At 40.3% G+C, this 17473-nt stretch overlaps 2 protein-coding genes across 2 annotated transcripts; both read left to right on the plus strand.

Annotated features, from left to right (window-relative positions):
* The first annotated feature begins 13237 nt into the window (after window positions 1–13237).
* On the plus strand, window positions 13238–13744 carry LOC128201963 (uncharacterized). The gene has a single exon (XM_052900540.1). The coding sequence runs from the start codon at window positions 13238–13240 to the stop codon at window positions 13742–13744; it is 507 nt and encodes a 168-aa protein (XP_052756500.1).
* A 1167-nt stretch (window positions 13745–14911) lies between these two features.
* LOC128201965 (uncharacterized) lies at window positions 14912–16127 on the plus strand. The gene is made up of 2 exons (XM_052900548.1): window positions 14912–15085; window positions 15341–16127. The coding sequence occupies exon 2, from the start codon at window positions 15342–15344 to the stop codon at window positions 16125–16127; it is 786 nt and encodes a 261-aa protein (XP_052756508.1). The 5' UTR covers window positions 14912–15085; window position 15341.
* The last annotated feature ends 1346 nt before the right edge of the window (window positions 16128–17473 follow it).

Raw genomic sequence — 17473 nt, forward strand, 5'->3', positions numbered from 1 at the left:
TACGAACGACTACAGTATCGCTGTATACGCGCAGTAGAGGCGCATTTCACGATCGCCCCGTGTGCTTAAGTTACAAGGTTGCATTCGAATTTCGTTTGAAGCGTTTATACGCGAGTCACATGCGCGTCTTCTATGCGTTTAAAATACACCGTGTGCTATGGGCCAAAGTGATCCCTACGGTTTGGAATATTCGGGTGCGATGCACGGGGCGCGGGGCGCAGGGTAACGGTTGTGTGGTGTGGGTCAGAAACCTTCTAGTACGCCCTTGCCATTGTACGATCACTTGTCCTGATGGATTCGTCCGATGGAAACGGTGGCTGACAATGGCTGGGGACTGGTGCACCCCGGGCATCGACGGTAAGTGACTTCTTGCTGTAGGGATTTCACTTACCGACGACTAATATTCGGACACTGCAGGCAGTATATGCTCTCCGCTTTGTTAATCAAGTCGACAATTCTGGGGATAACTAGCCTGCCCTACTTCGTTTATCTCTTCTTTTATTTCCTCTTCATTGTTTTGTTTTGGTTCACTTTTGTTTTTGTTTTTCTCTCTATCCTTTCCTGTTCTTTTGCCTATTCTGTCGTTTTGTTTCCTTTCTGTTTCTTTTTTTCTTTTTTTACGGGGTGGCAGCGGCGGTCCTATAGGCCGTCCCTGTAATGGGCGAGGATGCTCGCCCTGATGTTTGTTGTGGCTTCAACAAATTGGGGCCTCTAGTGGGTCGACGGGTCCGGTGGGTGCTTACCTGCACAGCCGGATTGGCCTTGTGCCACCATCGACAAACCCGTAATCCCTCGCGGAGGTGTGGTCATGTTTTACACCCGAGCGAGAGGACGGGGGCTTTGGCTTAAACGCCTGGGCCGCGAGGAAACAACCTCTACAAAAATCGTTTGTTTAAGCTCCGGTGTCTAGCGAGGGACAGTTCACCCTGCAGAGCACGCCACTGGATACTTATTTCGGCTGGCGTGTTCTGCGGGGTGGGCGGGTCGGTGACGTAATATCGGCCGCAAGGGCACCAACCTTTGGGCACCTGCCGCACCCAAAGCGTAGTAGGCCGTGCATGGAAGCAGGAGGCGACCCCATCGGAGCGGAGGCGCCAGGGTGCCGAGCCTTCCAGCCTGGAAGTTGCGCTGCGGAAATTCCACGTATGACGGATCCTGCAGCGGGAGTGGGAACAGCAGCTGGCCCATCCATCGGCCGGCCGGAGGACCGTCGAGGCTATCCGTCCACTTCTTAAGAAGTGGATGGATAGGCGGCAAAGGCCGCTGACCTTCAAGATGACACACGACACACATACACGAAACATCGATATGATTAATTTAGCTCGAGACAACAACGTGATAATTGTTTGCTTGCCGCCACATTGCACTCATAAAATGCAGACAATGGATGTGGCATTTATGAAGCCACTAAAAGCTTATTACTCTCAAGAAATTGAAACTTGGCTGCGTAATAATCCGGGACGCACACTAACAAATAAATATGTAGCCAGATTATTTGGGACGGCTTATGAAAAAGCGGCTACCATGACCAACGCCGTAAATAGTTTTCGCAAAACTGGGTTATTTCCCTGTAATCGAAATATTTTTACAGACGAAGAGTTTTCAATCTTTGATGAAGAGGATCAATAACAAGAATCACAAAATGTTCAGAAAACTGTCGAGAACACAAATCCGGAGGATACAAGTTGTATGCTTACTTCGATTGAAAACCAATTAGAGCCAACTGAAGTGTTATCCAATAGCGGTATTTCCAATGAAAATCCTCCTGATGAGCCTCAAGAATTGACATCTTCTAAGGCATCAACAAGAGCTAGTGTTTATGACAATCCACTACCATCGTCTTGTGGTTCACCATTTGCTCTTAAGCCAGTGCCTAGGTTGCCTAAAAACAATTCTTCTAAGAAAACTCGAACTGGAGCAGCTTTTGTAATTACAGCTTCTCCGTATAAGAATTCACTGTAGGGGAAATTTTTCAGGGGCCGAATCCGGGCAGGGTCTAAGAGACGATGTTTGCGGACGAGCTCAGATTCCGACTCTGGCTCGGAAGTCATGCACTGATCATCGCCTTCTTCTATGGCGAAAGGAGCGCGCAGAGGACGTGGTCGGCCGCCAACAACCGGCCAATACATCGGGCTCGCCAAAGCTCAAGAATACTTAAACAAAGCGAAAAGGGAAGAACTTGAGCTGCGGGCTATGGAGGAGGTATTGGTCCTGGCACGCCGGGTTCTTCCGCGCAGAGGCGCGCAGGCAGCGTTGCCCGCTACGGAGCAGGCAAAAACCACTCATGAGCCGTCCAAGGTAATCGATGACGCCATGGAAGTGGTCGCCCAGATAGCTGCCAAGTCCAAAAACCTGAAGGGTGGCTATATTCGTGACCTAAAGAACGTGGTCGCAACGGTCAGGTCAGCGACTGCGAACATAGCCCAGTGTACCTCTTCTGAGGACAACATGCGGCTAATTGAAGAGAATGCGCACCTGCGTGCGGAGTTGAATGACGTCCGCAAAGAACTCCAGGAAGTGTGCGCCGAAGTGCGATCAATAAGTGAGAGGCCGGCTACGCCGCCCGTCAACTCCCCCCAAATTTTGGGGAACCAAGACGTTCTGGATCAGCTGACGCTGATGATGAGGAACGCCATCGACGATAAAATAGATGGCATCAGGGAGCGCCTGCTACCTGAAAATCGGCGTATCCCGCTTGCCGCGGACCTGAGGGCGGCTGAAGCGGAAACATCTGCGATAACGCAGCCAATTGGTGGGTCGGTCTCTCAGCCTCAAACTGTGGCGGAAAAGACAAAGAAGGGGGCGGGGCAAGTGAAGCTAAGGACTCAGGTTCCCAGACGCCAGCTGCCGCTCCTTGAGTGCAGTCCCAGCCGGCGGTGTCGAATGATAATGAAGAGGGGTGGACCACCGTCGTTAAACGGGGGGCCAAGAAACGGCAAGCGCAGGCAGCCGCGCCAAAAAAGGCGACGCAGAGTGTGCCGTCCAAACTGCGCCCTCCTCGTTCGGTGGCGGTGGTTGTCGCCATAAACGAAGAGGCTCAAAGAAACGGAGTCAACTATGCCCAGGTTTTGAGGGAAGCAAAGTCCCGAATAAGTCATCCCTCCCTGGGAATTGAGTCGATTCGATGTAGAACCGCTGCAACCGGCGCCAGTCATCGAAATCTCTAGCGCCACAAGTGGGGGTCAAAACTCCGGGAGGTGCTCCCGGAGAGTGTGGTCCAGGTTTCCAAACCTGAAAAGACGGCCGAGATGCGCATTTCGGGCTTGGACATCTCTTACCCGCTTGTAACTTGTCTCGTACCCGCCCCAAAACTAAGTTGGGGCCCGCGAGCCGGCGCGGGCCAACGCCGTTAGGGGATCTCGGTCGACTACGACAGGGAACCCGGGACCCCAACACTAAGGCGCGGCGAGGAATTGCCATGTGGTTTTTAGCCGGTAGGAGTCCGGCAGTATTCACACCCTCCCCCGGGGGTGTGTTTCTGCATGATGCATTTTCCACATTTAAAAAAAAAAAGGTTGACATGTGGTTTCATCAAGACGATGCCACATGCCACACAGCTCGTGAAACAATGGACATGTTGAAGGATGAATTTGGTGAGCAGCTTATCTCTCGAAATGGCCCTGTGAATTGGCCGCCAAGATCATGCGATTTGACGCCTCTGGATTATTTCTTGTGGGGTTATGTAAAGCCGTTAGTGTATGTGGACAAGCCGAACTCGATTGAAGCCTTACAGGATAACATAACACGCGTAATTAGTGGAATACAGGCGGAAATGCTCAAAAAAGTGACGCAAAATCGGACCTTCCGAATGGACCATTTGAAACGAAGCCGCGGACAATATTTACATGAAGTTATCTTTAAAATGTAAATGGCAAAAGCCAAGATGATAACTTGGCTTTTTCAATAAAAATTTTGAATAAATGACACAAATTGAGCGTTTTATTCAATTAAAAAAAAAAACTAAACTTAAAAAATCAACTTTTAGTTGATGATTTTACGATTGAAACCCCGTTCAAGAACGGAAGTACAGGGAAGAGACGGTACAACATCTTTTTACAGCGTCACCCTGACCTTATAATAAGGCAAACCCAATATTTGACAGCCTCCAGAGCATCTGTAACGATATCTCAAATAAAAAACTGGTTTCAAGATGTTATTATTTATCTAAACAGTAATAATTATACAGATATTCTTAATACTTAACACACCGATGGGCAGTGGCAATCGAGAGTAAGGGAGAGGCCTTAGCAGTTAGTCTGGATATTGCGAAGGCCTTTGATCGGGTGTGGCATAGAGCGCTGCTTTCAAAGTTACCTTCATTTGGGTTGCCTGCGAGACTGTGCATTTGGGTCGCCAGTTTTCTCAAGGAACGTAGCATTAAGGTCGTAGTCGACGGTGCATGCTCTGATTTAAAACCTTTGAATGCTGGTGTCCCGCAAGGCTGTGTACTATCTCCGACTCTGTTTCTTCTGCATATCAATGATATGTTACAGATAAGTAATATTCATTGCTATGCGGACGACAGTACAGGAGATACATTATATACCGGTCATGCAAAGATCTCGCGGGCACATACCGATGAGTGCCGGAATAGACTTGTGTCTGAAATCGAAACTTCACTCCATCAAGTTTCGATCTGGGGTGAACAAAATCTTGTCCAATTTAACCCCAAAAAGACACAAGTCTGCGCGTTTACCGCAAAAAAGACGCCGTTTGTCGTATCTCCTCACTTTCAGGGCACTTCCCTTGATAAAAAGTCAAGTCTAGGAATTCTGGGCGTTGATATATCTTGCGACGTCCAGTTTTGCGGTCATCTGGAGGAGAAGGCTAAGATAGCTTCCAAAAAGTTAGGAGTGCTCAATAGGGTGAGACGATATTTCATGCCAGAACACCGCCTGAAATTATATAAAGCCCAAGTCAGGCCGCATATGGAATACTGTTCTCACCTGTGGGCAGGAGCGCCACAGTACCAACTCCTTCCGTTAGACCGCATTCAAAGTCGGGCGGCTCGAATTATCGATAGTCAACGCCTTACTGTCCGACTTGACCCATTGAAACTGCGCAGAGATGTTGCGTCTCTGTGCATCTTCTACCGAATTTATCATGGGGAGTGTTCTGAGGAATTGTTCGGATTGATACCTGCTGCTGATTTTCACCACCGTACAACCCGCCACAAACTAAAGTTTCATCCCAATCATCTGGACGAGTGGCGGTCTTCCACCGTGCGTTTTTCAAGGCACTTTCTTCCACGCACAACCATTCTTTGGAATCAACTTCCAGCAGCAGTATTTCCGAACCGATACGACAACATAACCTTCAAGAAAAGAGTATATTCCTTTTAAAAGGCCGGCAGCACACCTGCAATGCCGCTGGTGTTGTGGGTGATCATGGGCGGCGGTAGTCACTTACCATCAGGTGAGCCGCATGCTCGTTTGCCCCCTGTGTTGTAAAAAAAAAAAAAAAAAAAAAAATGCACCTCAGCGAGTTTATAACATGGACGAGACTGCTTTCTTCCTGAACCCCAAAAAAAGTAAGGTTCTAGCACCAAAATGAGAGCGAACTGTGTACCAAAACATTAACACAGATGAAAAAGAATGTTTTACTGTACTTTTTGGTGGCAATACTGCTAAAGATATTCTACCTCCAATGGTCATTTTTAAATATGAGAGGATACCACGAGAGTTAAGTTTGTCAGTACCCACATCATGTAGTAATGGACGTTCGGATAATGAGTGGATGACTAGAGAGACGTTTTATGAATACATATGTAGTATTTTTCACTCATGGTTAGATGACAACAATATTCGAAAACCAATTATACTTTTTATCGATGGACATACGTCACACTTTTCACCTCAATTGTTGATAAAAAATCGAAGATAATATCTCCCTTTGAATTCAGAAACCTAATAAAGGCGTCCTGCCTAGAAAATCCAAAAGAAAAACAAGATAATTGGGAAGAAATTTAATTGCAATAGATACCCCGGAAAAACTGGAAACACAAATGGATAAAAATTTGTCAAGAAAAATGAAAAGAAGCTAAAAAAGAAAAACAACTAAGAAGATTTCCCAAAATGATTCCGAAAATGAAGAACTTCTTGAAAAATCTGATGCGGCTTGATAAAGAAGTAGAAAATTATCTTGTCCCTGTCACTTCCAATTATTTGGAAAGGCCACTGTCTCATACACCACAGGAGGGTGAATATGTTTTGGTTGAGTTTTCTACAAAGAAAACAGAAATACGAGTATTTTACGTTGGTAAAGTGTTAGAGTCGTAATAAAAATTAGAATATTGCATTAGTTTTCTGCATTAGAAATCTATAAATAAATTTCACAATCCAAACGAGCCAGATATTTCATATGTCAAAGAACATGATATCAAACTAATATTACCGAAGCCGATTTCTCTGGAAGCACATCGAGACAACAATCATATTTATCTTTTGCTACAGGTCAATCACTACTCAATATTCGCTGAAAATTGTTTTTTTTTTTTCATGTTGTTTTTAAAAACTTATTTAATTTTATTTTATTATTTTTGTAACATACTGAACTGGTGTTTGATATCTTCTTAGTTTATGTTACAGTTACCAGTTGATTATTTAAAAATAAAAAGACAAACTGTAATCCAAAAGATTTCACTTGAAGGACTGAAAGTCGCTTTATATTTGATACTTAGATACTCGACTGTAAGAGAAGTAGCGAATAGATTTTTTTATCTGCTATAAAAGAAGAAAAAGCAGCAACAACCTCAGAGAAAAATACTGAAGATGAAGACGAACTCACTGTATCAGGCAACCGAATATAAAAAAAAAGGGTTTCTCATCTTTATTCGGTGTAACCTCGTTAATTGGCTTCTTCATAGGTAAAGTTCTTGACATTTTCGTCAAAAGTTCATATTGCTACGTATGTAAAATTTGGGAAAGTTAATTAAACTCTATCCAATACAAAGAGTGGTATGAAAATCATGTAGCTGCTGGAAAGTATCAGGCAAATCATACTGGTGCAGCTGGAAATATGGAGGTCGAAGCGATAAAAACCATGTTTAAACGCTCGTTAACGAATAGTGTGCGATATTTTGCAAGTACATTGGTGACGGTGACTCCAAAGTAAGCTTTGGAGTCACCCGGAGTAAGCTCCGGGTTAGTGAATTGTATACCTTATGGTAATGATTTTTCAATAATGAAAAAAGAATGTGTAGGACACGTTTAATAAAGAATGAACACGCGTCTGCGTGAAATAGTGAAAAAAAAAGCCGTTGTAGATATTGAAAGTAAAGTGGTAAAGGGAAGCTTACGGCTAAAATGATTGATAAATTGAAGGTACACTACGGTTTGGTTATTAGACGTCACTCTGATTCTGTAGAAAATATGAAGAATGCTATCTGGGTAAAGTTCTTCCACTACAGTTCGATGGACGAGGATCCACATGAAAAATGCCCGAATGGCGCGGACTCCTGGTGCGAATGGCAAATTGCTGCAGCTGCTAATGCATTGGATTCGTTCAAACATACATATAGTACTCTTTCTAAGAATGTTTTAAATGTCATCAAGCCCATCTATGAAGATCTATGCAAAGATGCCCTCCTGGAACGATGTGTCGGAGGCTTTACGCAGAACAACAATGAAAGTTTGAACCAACTTATTTGGAAAATCTCACCAAAGCACTTAAGTAGAACCTCTGTCATTGTTGAGATTGCAGCTTATTTAGCACCCTGTGTCTTCAATGAAGGTGCTTTTATTTATCTAACCTTCATGCAAGACATAGGAATTAATAGTAGACCAAACGCTCATGAGTGGGCGCGATCAACTGACTCCATGCCTATAGGCCGAGCCAAGCAGGAAGCTGGAAAACAAAGGCAGGATTCATTGTAGACAGAAGCAAAAAGATGCTTTAGACATCCTGGATAATTGCAACATCCTTTATGGACCTGGCATCAATGATTCAGTGTGAAGTAAGCCGATAGAACTCACTTATGAATGTTTCTTAAACTTTTTAGTGTTCAAAACTTTAAAGCGTTTATCCCACAACTCATGTTTTCAAAGTCGGTGCCACTTATAACTTCACAACTACTGCACTGATTGTTTTGGAATTTTGAACTCTATTTTTATATCTAATTTAAGAGGTAACGCTGGAGAATTTTTTTCAAATTTATTAAAACTTTTTATTTTACAATAGGGGCCGTTCAAGTATTACGGAAGCACCATGGGGGCGGGGGGGTTTTTGCTTTGCTTATTTTAGATGACATGGGGGTAGGGGAGTCTAGATGACGATTACGTCATCGGTAGTTATTTACTTTTTTACACGAATGGCTAACCCTCACATTGTCTTTGCTTAACCACCAACCAAACACATTTTCAGGGATTATCGCAAATAATGCATACAGTCTATTCCACAAGAAAGTAGGCGGCATTTTAAATAGTAAATTAGAAGATATTCCCGTCTCTTTTTCAGAGTGCGATTGTGTTATCGGTAGGCCACGACGCCATCACTTATTCATTTTAATGCCACTTGAAACACTGTGAGAAGTGGACGTAAACAATAATGGGTGCTAAGTATATGGAAGGGACTTGAAGCTGTGTTTTTGTGCACGCATCCAAAAGGACCCAAATTATCATATGCTGCTGCAGCCAAAGTGAATAAAAAGTCAAAAAAGTTTGTTGAGAAGTGGATTAAGGGGGGCGATACATGTAAAAAAAAAAAAAATCGATTTTTTCTTTTTTTCATAAATCGTTAGAATAACATCTCAAAAATATGCCTGTAAATATTCAAAACAAAATTATCATTATTTATACATTAAAAACTCATTTAAGTGCCACGCCTCAACTCGACGCTTGAGTGCTATTGATCTGTAACTGAGCGCTCGATTCTCGCTACCTGCGTTTCGAATGTAGATTCTTGGGGTCTATTGTATGATCGAACCGGGTCAGCAGATGTTCCAAAAACCTTTTTTTTCTTTAATTCTAGGTATACAAGGACTATATAGTTAACATAAAATACTTAAAACCAGTGTTGCCGTTATTTTAGTTCAGTTCAGTATACTTCTGGCATTCGTTTTGTGCGGAGTAAATTAATAAGTTAAATAAAAATGCAGTCTTATCCTAAAAATAAAAGAAATATATCAACCCGTAGTGCGAAACCACGAAAAAGACAGTTTTATGGAAATCAACACTCTAATAAAAATGAAGAAAATAAAGCGCAAAGTACAAGTGCGAGAAAACTCTCTAACGCTGACGAAGAAAATTATCATTACAGTCCGCTTCTGGCTATCGATTTATCGAGTTTTTTACCGTGTTTACAGCATTGTCAGAGATTTTGATATGTCGTGATTGTAAATTACCTGTGAAATTTGAAGAAAGTGCTAACAGAGGTTTAGGTTTTAAAATCGTCGTGATATGCAAGTGTGGCCTCAAAAACATTTCTTCTGGACCATTAATCAATAATGGATTTGAAGTAAATCGCAGAATAGTGTTAGTCATGCGTCTTTTAGGTGTTGCTAGAGCGGAATTAACTTATTTTGTAATATGATGGACATTTGTAATGGTATATCTGAAAGTACATACAATGCTATCATCTCGCTGTTACACACCACTACACAGTCGTTATTTCAAGCTTCTTGTGTAAAAGCTGTCGGCGAAGAAAAACGTGAGAACGAAAAGCATGAGCGGCCAATCTTAAATTTAAAAGTTTCTGGGGACGGTACATGGAAAAAGCGGGGTTTTAAATCGATGTATGGGGTCACAACCCTTATTGGATATTAGTGTGGTAAAGTAATTGATTTAGCCGTTAAAAGTAGTTTCTGTGCAGGTTGTGCTCGTTGGAAAAATAAAACTAACACTGAAGAATATCGTGAGTGGTTCGAAGAACATGATGCCAAACTGCCAAGAAAACCATAAAGGTTCTTCTGGTGCTATGGAAGTCGAAGCTGTAAAGGAAATGTTTTCACGATCTGAAGAATTATTTGGTGTCAAATACGGAAACTACATAGGAGATGGAGATTCAAAAACCTTCAAAGGAATTCTTGATTTGAATCCGTATGGCGACGAATTTCGAGTTGTAAATCATCGGCCATGTTCAGAAGAGGATGGGTACTCGTCTCCGAAAAACTAAAAGAGACAATCATCTGGGCGGAAGAGTAAATTGACGGAAGCATTAATTAAAAAATTATCGTTATATTACGGATTGGCCATTCGAAGAAACGTTAATAGTGTAAAAGACATGAAAGATGCGATCATGGCCACTTACTATATGTGCTCTAACAGATGATTCAAGTCACTGAGTACTGTCCATCTGTTTCCGATAGCTGGTGCAAGTGGCGCAAAGCTGAAGCTTTAGGAGAAAATCCCAAAGAAATTAAACATCCAACTCCATTACATCCTGATGTTCAACCTCATATTAAGCCAATTTTTGACGATTTATCTCGGGATGACTTGCTTGAAAGATGTTTAGGAGGTTGACTCAGAATGCAAATGAAAGTTATAATTCTACTGTCTGGCGCCTCTGTCCAAAACATCTCAACTCTGGACGGAAGATCGTAGAGATTAGTGCTTTTATATCTGCAGGGTTGTTCAATGATGGGTTAAATTTTATCTTACAACTTATGAACTCACTGCAAATTGTTATTGGCCGCCAATCCATGTCATATAAAAGAAAATCGAGAGCAAAGAGTGAATCGAGAAAATCGCCGTTCAAGCTCTTTGACCACCAAACAAGTCGTCAAGCATGTCTGCAGGAACTTGCAAAGAAAAACGAGTTCCTTGAACGTACCGAAGGACTTCTATATGGCCCTGGAATCGCTGATTAATCGGTAAGCCACTTTAATCATACAGTTTCTATGTGTCAAAACTTTAAACGCGTTTTTCTCAAAACGACATTTTTGAAATTTGCGGGTGGGATAACTCAAAAAGTTCTCAACCGATTCCAATGAAATTTTGCACACATCTACTTTACAGTAATAGCTTCTAGTTAAACCTCAAACATTCCAAAAAAATTTTCAAAAATTAACCCTTTTACCAAAAAAACCATTGAAAAAAAGGTGAAAAATCGAACTTTTTTTTTCTGAGGTGTGCCAATTTACGATTTTGTGACTTTTTTAATTTTTTTTTTAGGCTTAACTAGAAGATATATGTTTTATGAACACGTACAAACTAATTTTTATGATTTCAGATCACCGTACGAAAAGTGAGAACGCCCGCAAATTGATGGCTTTTTCCGAGAGGGTCTTGGCAGATTTATTTTTACGGCAGCCTTTTAAAAAAAAAAATAAAAAAAATTTTTTTTTGTGTATTTTAATATATAATAAATAACCCTAAAAAAGTTCAAAAAGATTCAGTCATTCCTTCCCAGTTTAAAAAGTCCTCAAAAAACGGTAAAAATTAAGGCGATTACATGTATCGCCCCCCTTAAGCGATATAAACGATCAAAAAACGTTAATAATTTTCCTGAACGAAGGAGAACGAGAGCAACATCCAGTCATCAAGATAAAGAGATCGTAAAGTTGTTCGAGAAGAATTCCACTTTGCGTCTCCACGAAGCTAAGTTAAAACTTGCCAAGCAGGAAATTTGTGTCAATCTAAACACGATCTGGCGACGTTTGCACGAGGCAAAATTATCATATCGATCTACGAGCTCAAAACTCCTGCTAACGGAAAATCATATAGAAAAACGCCTTAGTTGGACAAGTGACAACAAAGATCGCGACTGGTCGAATGTAGTTTTCTCTGATGAAGCGACTTTTTGGGCATGGGTTCCGGTGAAGCGTGCCTAGAGTAGAACAGATTTCGTTCAGCGCACCGTTAAACAACAACTAAAAATTCATGTCTGGGGATGCTTGTCCCAGCGCGGATTCGGTTGCTTAGAGCTTTTTACTCAAAATTTATATTCGCATAAAATGCTCAAAATTTACAAACGCGGCCTCCTGAGATCAGTGAAAAAGTTGTTCGGACCCAACAATAAAAACTGGGTCTTACAAGAGGATAATGTCCCGAAACATCGGAGCCGCCTGTATCGCCACCGGAAAGAAGAAAATGGCATCACCACCATGGACTAGCCCTCCCAATCCCCCGATGCTAACCCCATTGAAAACATTTGGGCCATTACGAAGATCAAGTTTGCAGGAAAGCCTGTATACAATTTGAAGCATCTTTCAAGGATAATTCGGAAAATTTGGCGATAACTTCCGAAAAATTACGTCGTAAATCTTGTTGATAGTATGCCTCGAAGGTGCAGGCCATTATCAACACTGGTGGCGATTATACCATTTATTAAATAAATTGCGCCTTAGCTTATTAAACGTACTTCTAAATATTATTAAGAATTACCGCGCGCTATTCACTTGTCTAAATTTCCTCTGTCAATGTATTATTTCGTTTGGTTTCGTATCCATGCGACTAGACGTATCCATAAAAAAGTAAACACGCACACTGATAGGAAAGTTAGACTTAAATAATTGTAATAAATTTGCTTACGTAATACTTGAACGGTCCCATAACAAATTAACCGATTTTTATCGCAAAAAATCACGATTTTTCCTTTAACACTAGGTTTACGGGACCCATCAATTTGACGGATTTCAAACTTTGAAATGAAACACGCAAAAAACCATAGCATTAATCTTAACTATTTTGCATCGTAAATTTATAATTTCATTAAAAGAGTTTATACGCACAATTATTATTTTCCTAAGCTTTATAAATTTTGAAAATTGTATCTTGTATACCTATTTCTACGGAACCCGTCAATTTGACGGGTTAGCTGATTACGTCAACAATCCTTATATATTTGCTTCGCTTGTAAAATTATACCTCCAATAGCAAATATAAGACTGAAAGAAAGGTCTAAGACCCCGCCCCCCAACTCATAATCTCAATAGCGCCTCGATAACGAATTGTGTAGCCCGGGTGTCAAATCCTCGCGTTATTCGAAACTCAAAGCGTGCAGCAGACTAAATGTCGTATCGAAAAGATATTCAGTTCATGTGTTGGTGCAAACATAAACAACACACACAAGGAACTTTCACAGCCTGCGGTAGCCGACGTTAGGCTGCGATATGAATCTGCGATAATCCCTGCTGTCTTCAGTATAGTCGCTGCAGTGACAGTGGTAAGAACATTTTTCGAAGACAGTGTGCAAAAGTTTTGGTTATTGTAGTCACCCGCTTATTGTAAGTTTTTACAATAGGGTAATTGAATTTTGCACGGTATTTTTTACTTTCACCGATCACCCTTTTCTAGCAATCATGAGTAGAAACACGCGATATAATAAGAAATTGACAAAAATTACCAACATCAATGAGGATTGTTCTGAGGTGTCCTACGAAGAAGATCAATATGAATTAGGTGAAAGTGATGATTACAGTAAAGATTCTGAATCCACTGAAACTGCAGAAATGGAAGGATCTTCGGATAGTGAAAAGGAAAACCTCTTCAATATACGTCGTAACAAGAAAAGGAGGCGGATTATTTCTAGTTCTGACACCGAGGATGAGAGGACGAGTATTCCAAGTACATCCAGAGATGTAATGGAAGAAATTGAAATTGCAGTTGACGGGACACGGTGGGTGAGACTGAAAGCAGGGAAATCTAGGGGTAGGCCGTCCGTTCATACTATATTCAAGGATATCGTAGGGCCTACTGGTTACACAAAAAGAAATATTATGTCGGGTTGTGTAACTAGTGCTTTTGAATTGATAATTGACAAACCGATAAATTTGCACTCATTTCTGAAGTATGGAACAGATTTATAAGTAACAGCCAGGCTTGTTATAAACCACATCAAAATATCACAGTGGATGAACAACTGTTTCCAACTAAAGCCCGTTGCAGATTTACACAATACATGCCAAATAAGCCGTATAAATTTGGCATTAAGTTTTGGTTAGCGGTTGACGTTAAATCAAAATATATTTTGAATGGTTTCCCTTACTTGGGAAAAGATGACACTCGATGCTCAAATTCGTTGGGCCAGTTTGTAACGTTGAAATTAGCCGAACCGTATTTACATCGAGGAAGAAATATCACGACCGACAATTTTTTTACAAGCATCCCGCTGGCCAAAAAATTGCTTGAACTAAAGACAACTTTGGTTGGGACCATCCGCTCGAACAAGAGAGAACTACCAAAACCAGCGAAAGAAACAAAGGACAAAATGCCGTTATTTTCATCAAATTTATATAAATCAGACAACTGCACGCTTACTGTATATAAAAGTAAACCGAAAATAAAAGTTCTTCTTCTGAGCACCAAGCATAGAAATATACAGATAGAAAACAATAGAAAATGTGTTCCAGAAACTATTACATTTTATAATAAAACAAAGTTTGGTGTCGATGTCGCGGACCAGATGGCACGCAAATATAGTGTGAAAGCAGGGTGTTTTCGATGGCCTCTCCAAGTTTTTTATAATATTTTAGATTTGGCAGCGATAAACGCGTGGATATTGTACAAAGAGTGTACCGGATCGAAAATATACAGAAAGGAGTTTATATTTTCTTTAGCCGATGAATTAGCTGGAAAAAACAAGGAGAACGTTCGTCACAGTTCAGACGTTTCAGATCGGTCACCTTCAACATCGGGAGTGCGAAAAAGTTGCCAAGTGGGCTACTGTAATAAAAATAGAACCAGTAATTGCTGTATGTATTGTAAAAATATCGTATGCGGAAAATGCACAAAAGAAATTCAATACGTATGTAAAAAATGTCCTCGATAAATATGATTATGTAGCCTTTATATTATTGTTATCATTTTCGTAATAACTTAACAAAAAATTTGACTTATTAGTATTTTATTTTTACGTGAAGCCTTATATTGTTAAACTCAGATTTAGTTTGAATAAATTGATTTTTTTTAAAATAAATACGTATTTTCATCCACCCGTCAATTTGACGGATGCTCGTAGAGATAGGTATATAAGAAACGCCCGTAAACCTAGTGTTAACCCTCGGTCCCTATGGTGGGGTTCAGGTGAACCCCAACGCCATTTTTAGGTTTGTGCGCATGCGTTAATCGCGTCTGATGTTCTTTCCATCTTCAGTACCTGCTCTCTCAGTATCCACCGAGCTGTCAGCGTGAGAAGGAGTTCAGATAAGGTGAGTGAATCATTATTTCATCAAAAATATGACGCCATGTCAGGCTTGGGGTGTGCACGAACCCCACCGTAGTGTCTATGTTAGTATGGGATTATTTTCAAAGTTTATTTTCTGTACAGATTTCTGAGTGTGTGGGCATGTGTATTGGTATGTTGGAGAGGGTGGGTTATGCATGTTTGTGTTGGTTTGCGCTGTATTACACTCGTACCTAAGTCTTTCTAAATAAATGAATGAAAAAAATTCGTTTTGTTTCAGAATGGACTGGTTCATTACAGATGAAGAAATCAGGGCGGAGGTAGAGAGGTTGAACGCCGAAGATTTATGGAGTGACGATGAGGACGACAATCGACGACCAGTGGGAAGGGATGAGAGTACTTTGTTACAAGAAATTTGCAGTGATGATGAGGATAATTTATTAGAAAATGATGACAACCAAGACGACGAGTTTGAAGTTTTGGTAGAAGATGAAGTTCCTCAACCTGATTTACATTCTGATACTGGCGACAGAAATTTTATTCTCGGTAAAGACGAAGAAACTATTTGGACTGATACTCCTCTACTGCCCAACAGGAGCAGCAGAGTACCAGCAAGAAACTTGATTACACATTTACCAGGAGCCAAAGGAACAGCTCGCACCGCTGAAAATGAGTTGGATTTTTTTATGCTTTTCATCACTAATGAAATGGTTGAGAAAATTGTGCTCCACACGAACGTGAAAATTGCTGAAATGGCAGAAAACTATACTACCCCACAATCATTCACAGTACCAACAAATGAAAGAGAATTGAAAGCTCTGTTCGGTTTGTTGTTCTTTAGTGGAGTATTGAGAAAATCAAACCTTAAACTTGATGATCTATACTCCCGTAAATATGGACCACCGATCTTTCGAGCTGTGATGTCAAAACAGCGATTAGAATTTCTACTATCTTCACTGAGATTTGACTCGATTACTACTCGTGTAGAGAGAAATAAAACTGATAAGTTTGCAGCCTTTCGAGAAATATGGGACGAATTTGAATTGACAACATTTCAGCTACTTTGATTAAAGCTGCTAAACATACTTTAGTTCCAATCATTTGTCATGTTTTTAATGTTTGTATATCTTCTGGAATTTTCCCTGTAGTGTTAAAAAAGCACTTGTACATCCTATATATAAAAGCGGAAACAGAGATAGTGTCAGTAATTATAGGCCAATTTCTATATTAACAACATTATCAAAAATCTTTGAGAAAATTCTAAATTATAGGCTTATAAAATATTTAAATAAACATAATATTATTGCTACTAACCAGTTCGGCTTTACATCTGGAAAAAGCACAGAAGATGCCATTTTGGAATTATCTGGCTCTGTAACTAACCACATTAATAATAAGTTTAAGACTATTGCAATATTTCTCGATTTGTCAAAGGCATTTGACACTGTCTCTGTCCCGTTATTAATTCGCAAATTGGAGCAAATTGGTATAAGAGGTATATCGCTTGAAATCTTTTCAAGTTACTTGTGCAATCGTTCACAATTTGTAAAAATTGATAACTATATTAGCGGGGAAGAGTTTCTTAACTACGGCATTCCACAAGGTAGCGTCCTCGGACCAACGCTGTTCCTGATTTATGTAAATGAGCTTTGTAAGATCGAACTACCAAATTGTAAAATAGTAACCTACGCTGACGATACTGTCATAATTGTTCATTGTAAGGATTGGTCTGAGGCTCAGATGTATGCTGAATCTTCACTTCAACATGTGATGCGATGGCTTTCCTATAATTTATTAACACTAAACCTAGATAAGACAAAATACATCACTTTTGCTCCAAGATTATCTTCTCAACCCTCTCCCTCGTTTTCCTTGACTGCACATATGTGTAAGTCATCAAATGTCAATTGTCAATGTGTTAAAATTACCCGTACTAATAATATAAAATACCTCGGTATACAAATTGACAGTACCTTGTCATGGAATGTTCAAGTTGAATCATTAATATCAAGAGTTCGAAAATTAATTTATATTTTTAAAAACCTCAGAAATTGCGCAGATTTAAATACCTTGAAAAATGTATACTTTGCCCTCGCTCATTCTATTATAGGATATTGTATCCCAGTTTGGGGAGGCTCTGGAAAATGCTTATTTTTAAAATTGGAAAGAGCCCAACGAGTTGTTTTGAAAGTTATGATCAATAAACCAATTTATCACCCAACAAATGAGCTCTATAGTTTTTGTAATGTATTGACTGTAAGACAAACATATATATTTAGAACAGTATTACGTAGACATTCGAATACTACATTTAATGCGGCTAATGACAATAACAAACGTAGACCTAATAAGATTTGTCACACTCCATTCACAAATTTAGTAACAGTACGACGTCAATACCAATATCAAAGTT

Source organism: Galleria mellonella, unplaced genomic scaffold (assembly GCF_026898425.1).
Source record: "Galleria mellonella isolate WM207_F2 unplaced genomic scaffold, CSIRO_AGI_GalMel_v1 utg1267, whole genome shotgun sequence".
NCBI classification, from domain to species: Eukaryota; Metazoa; Arthropoda; class Insecta; order Lepidoptera; family Pyralidae; genus Galleria; species Galleria mellonella.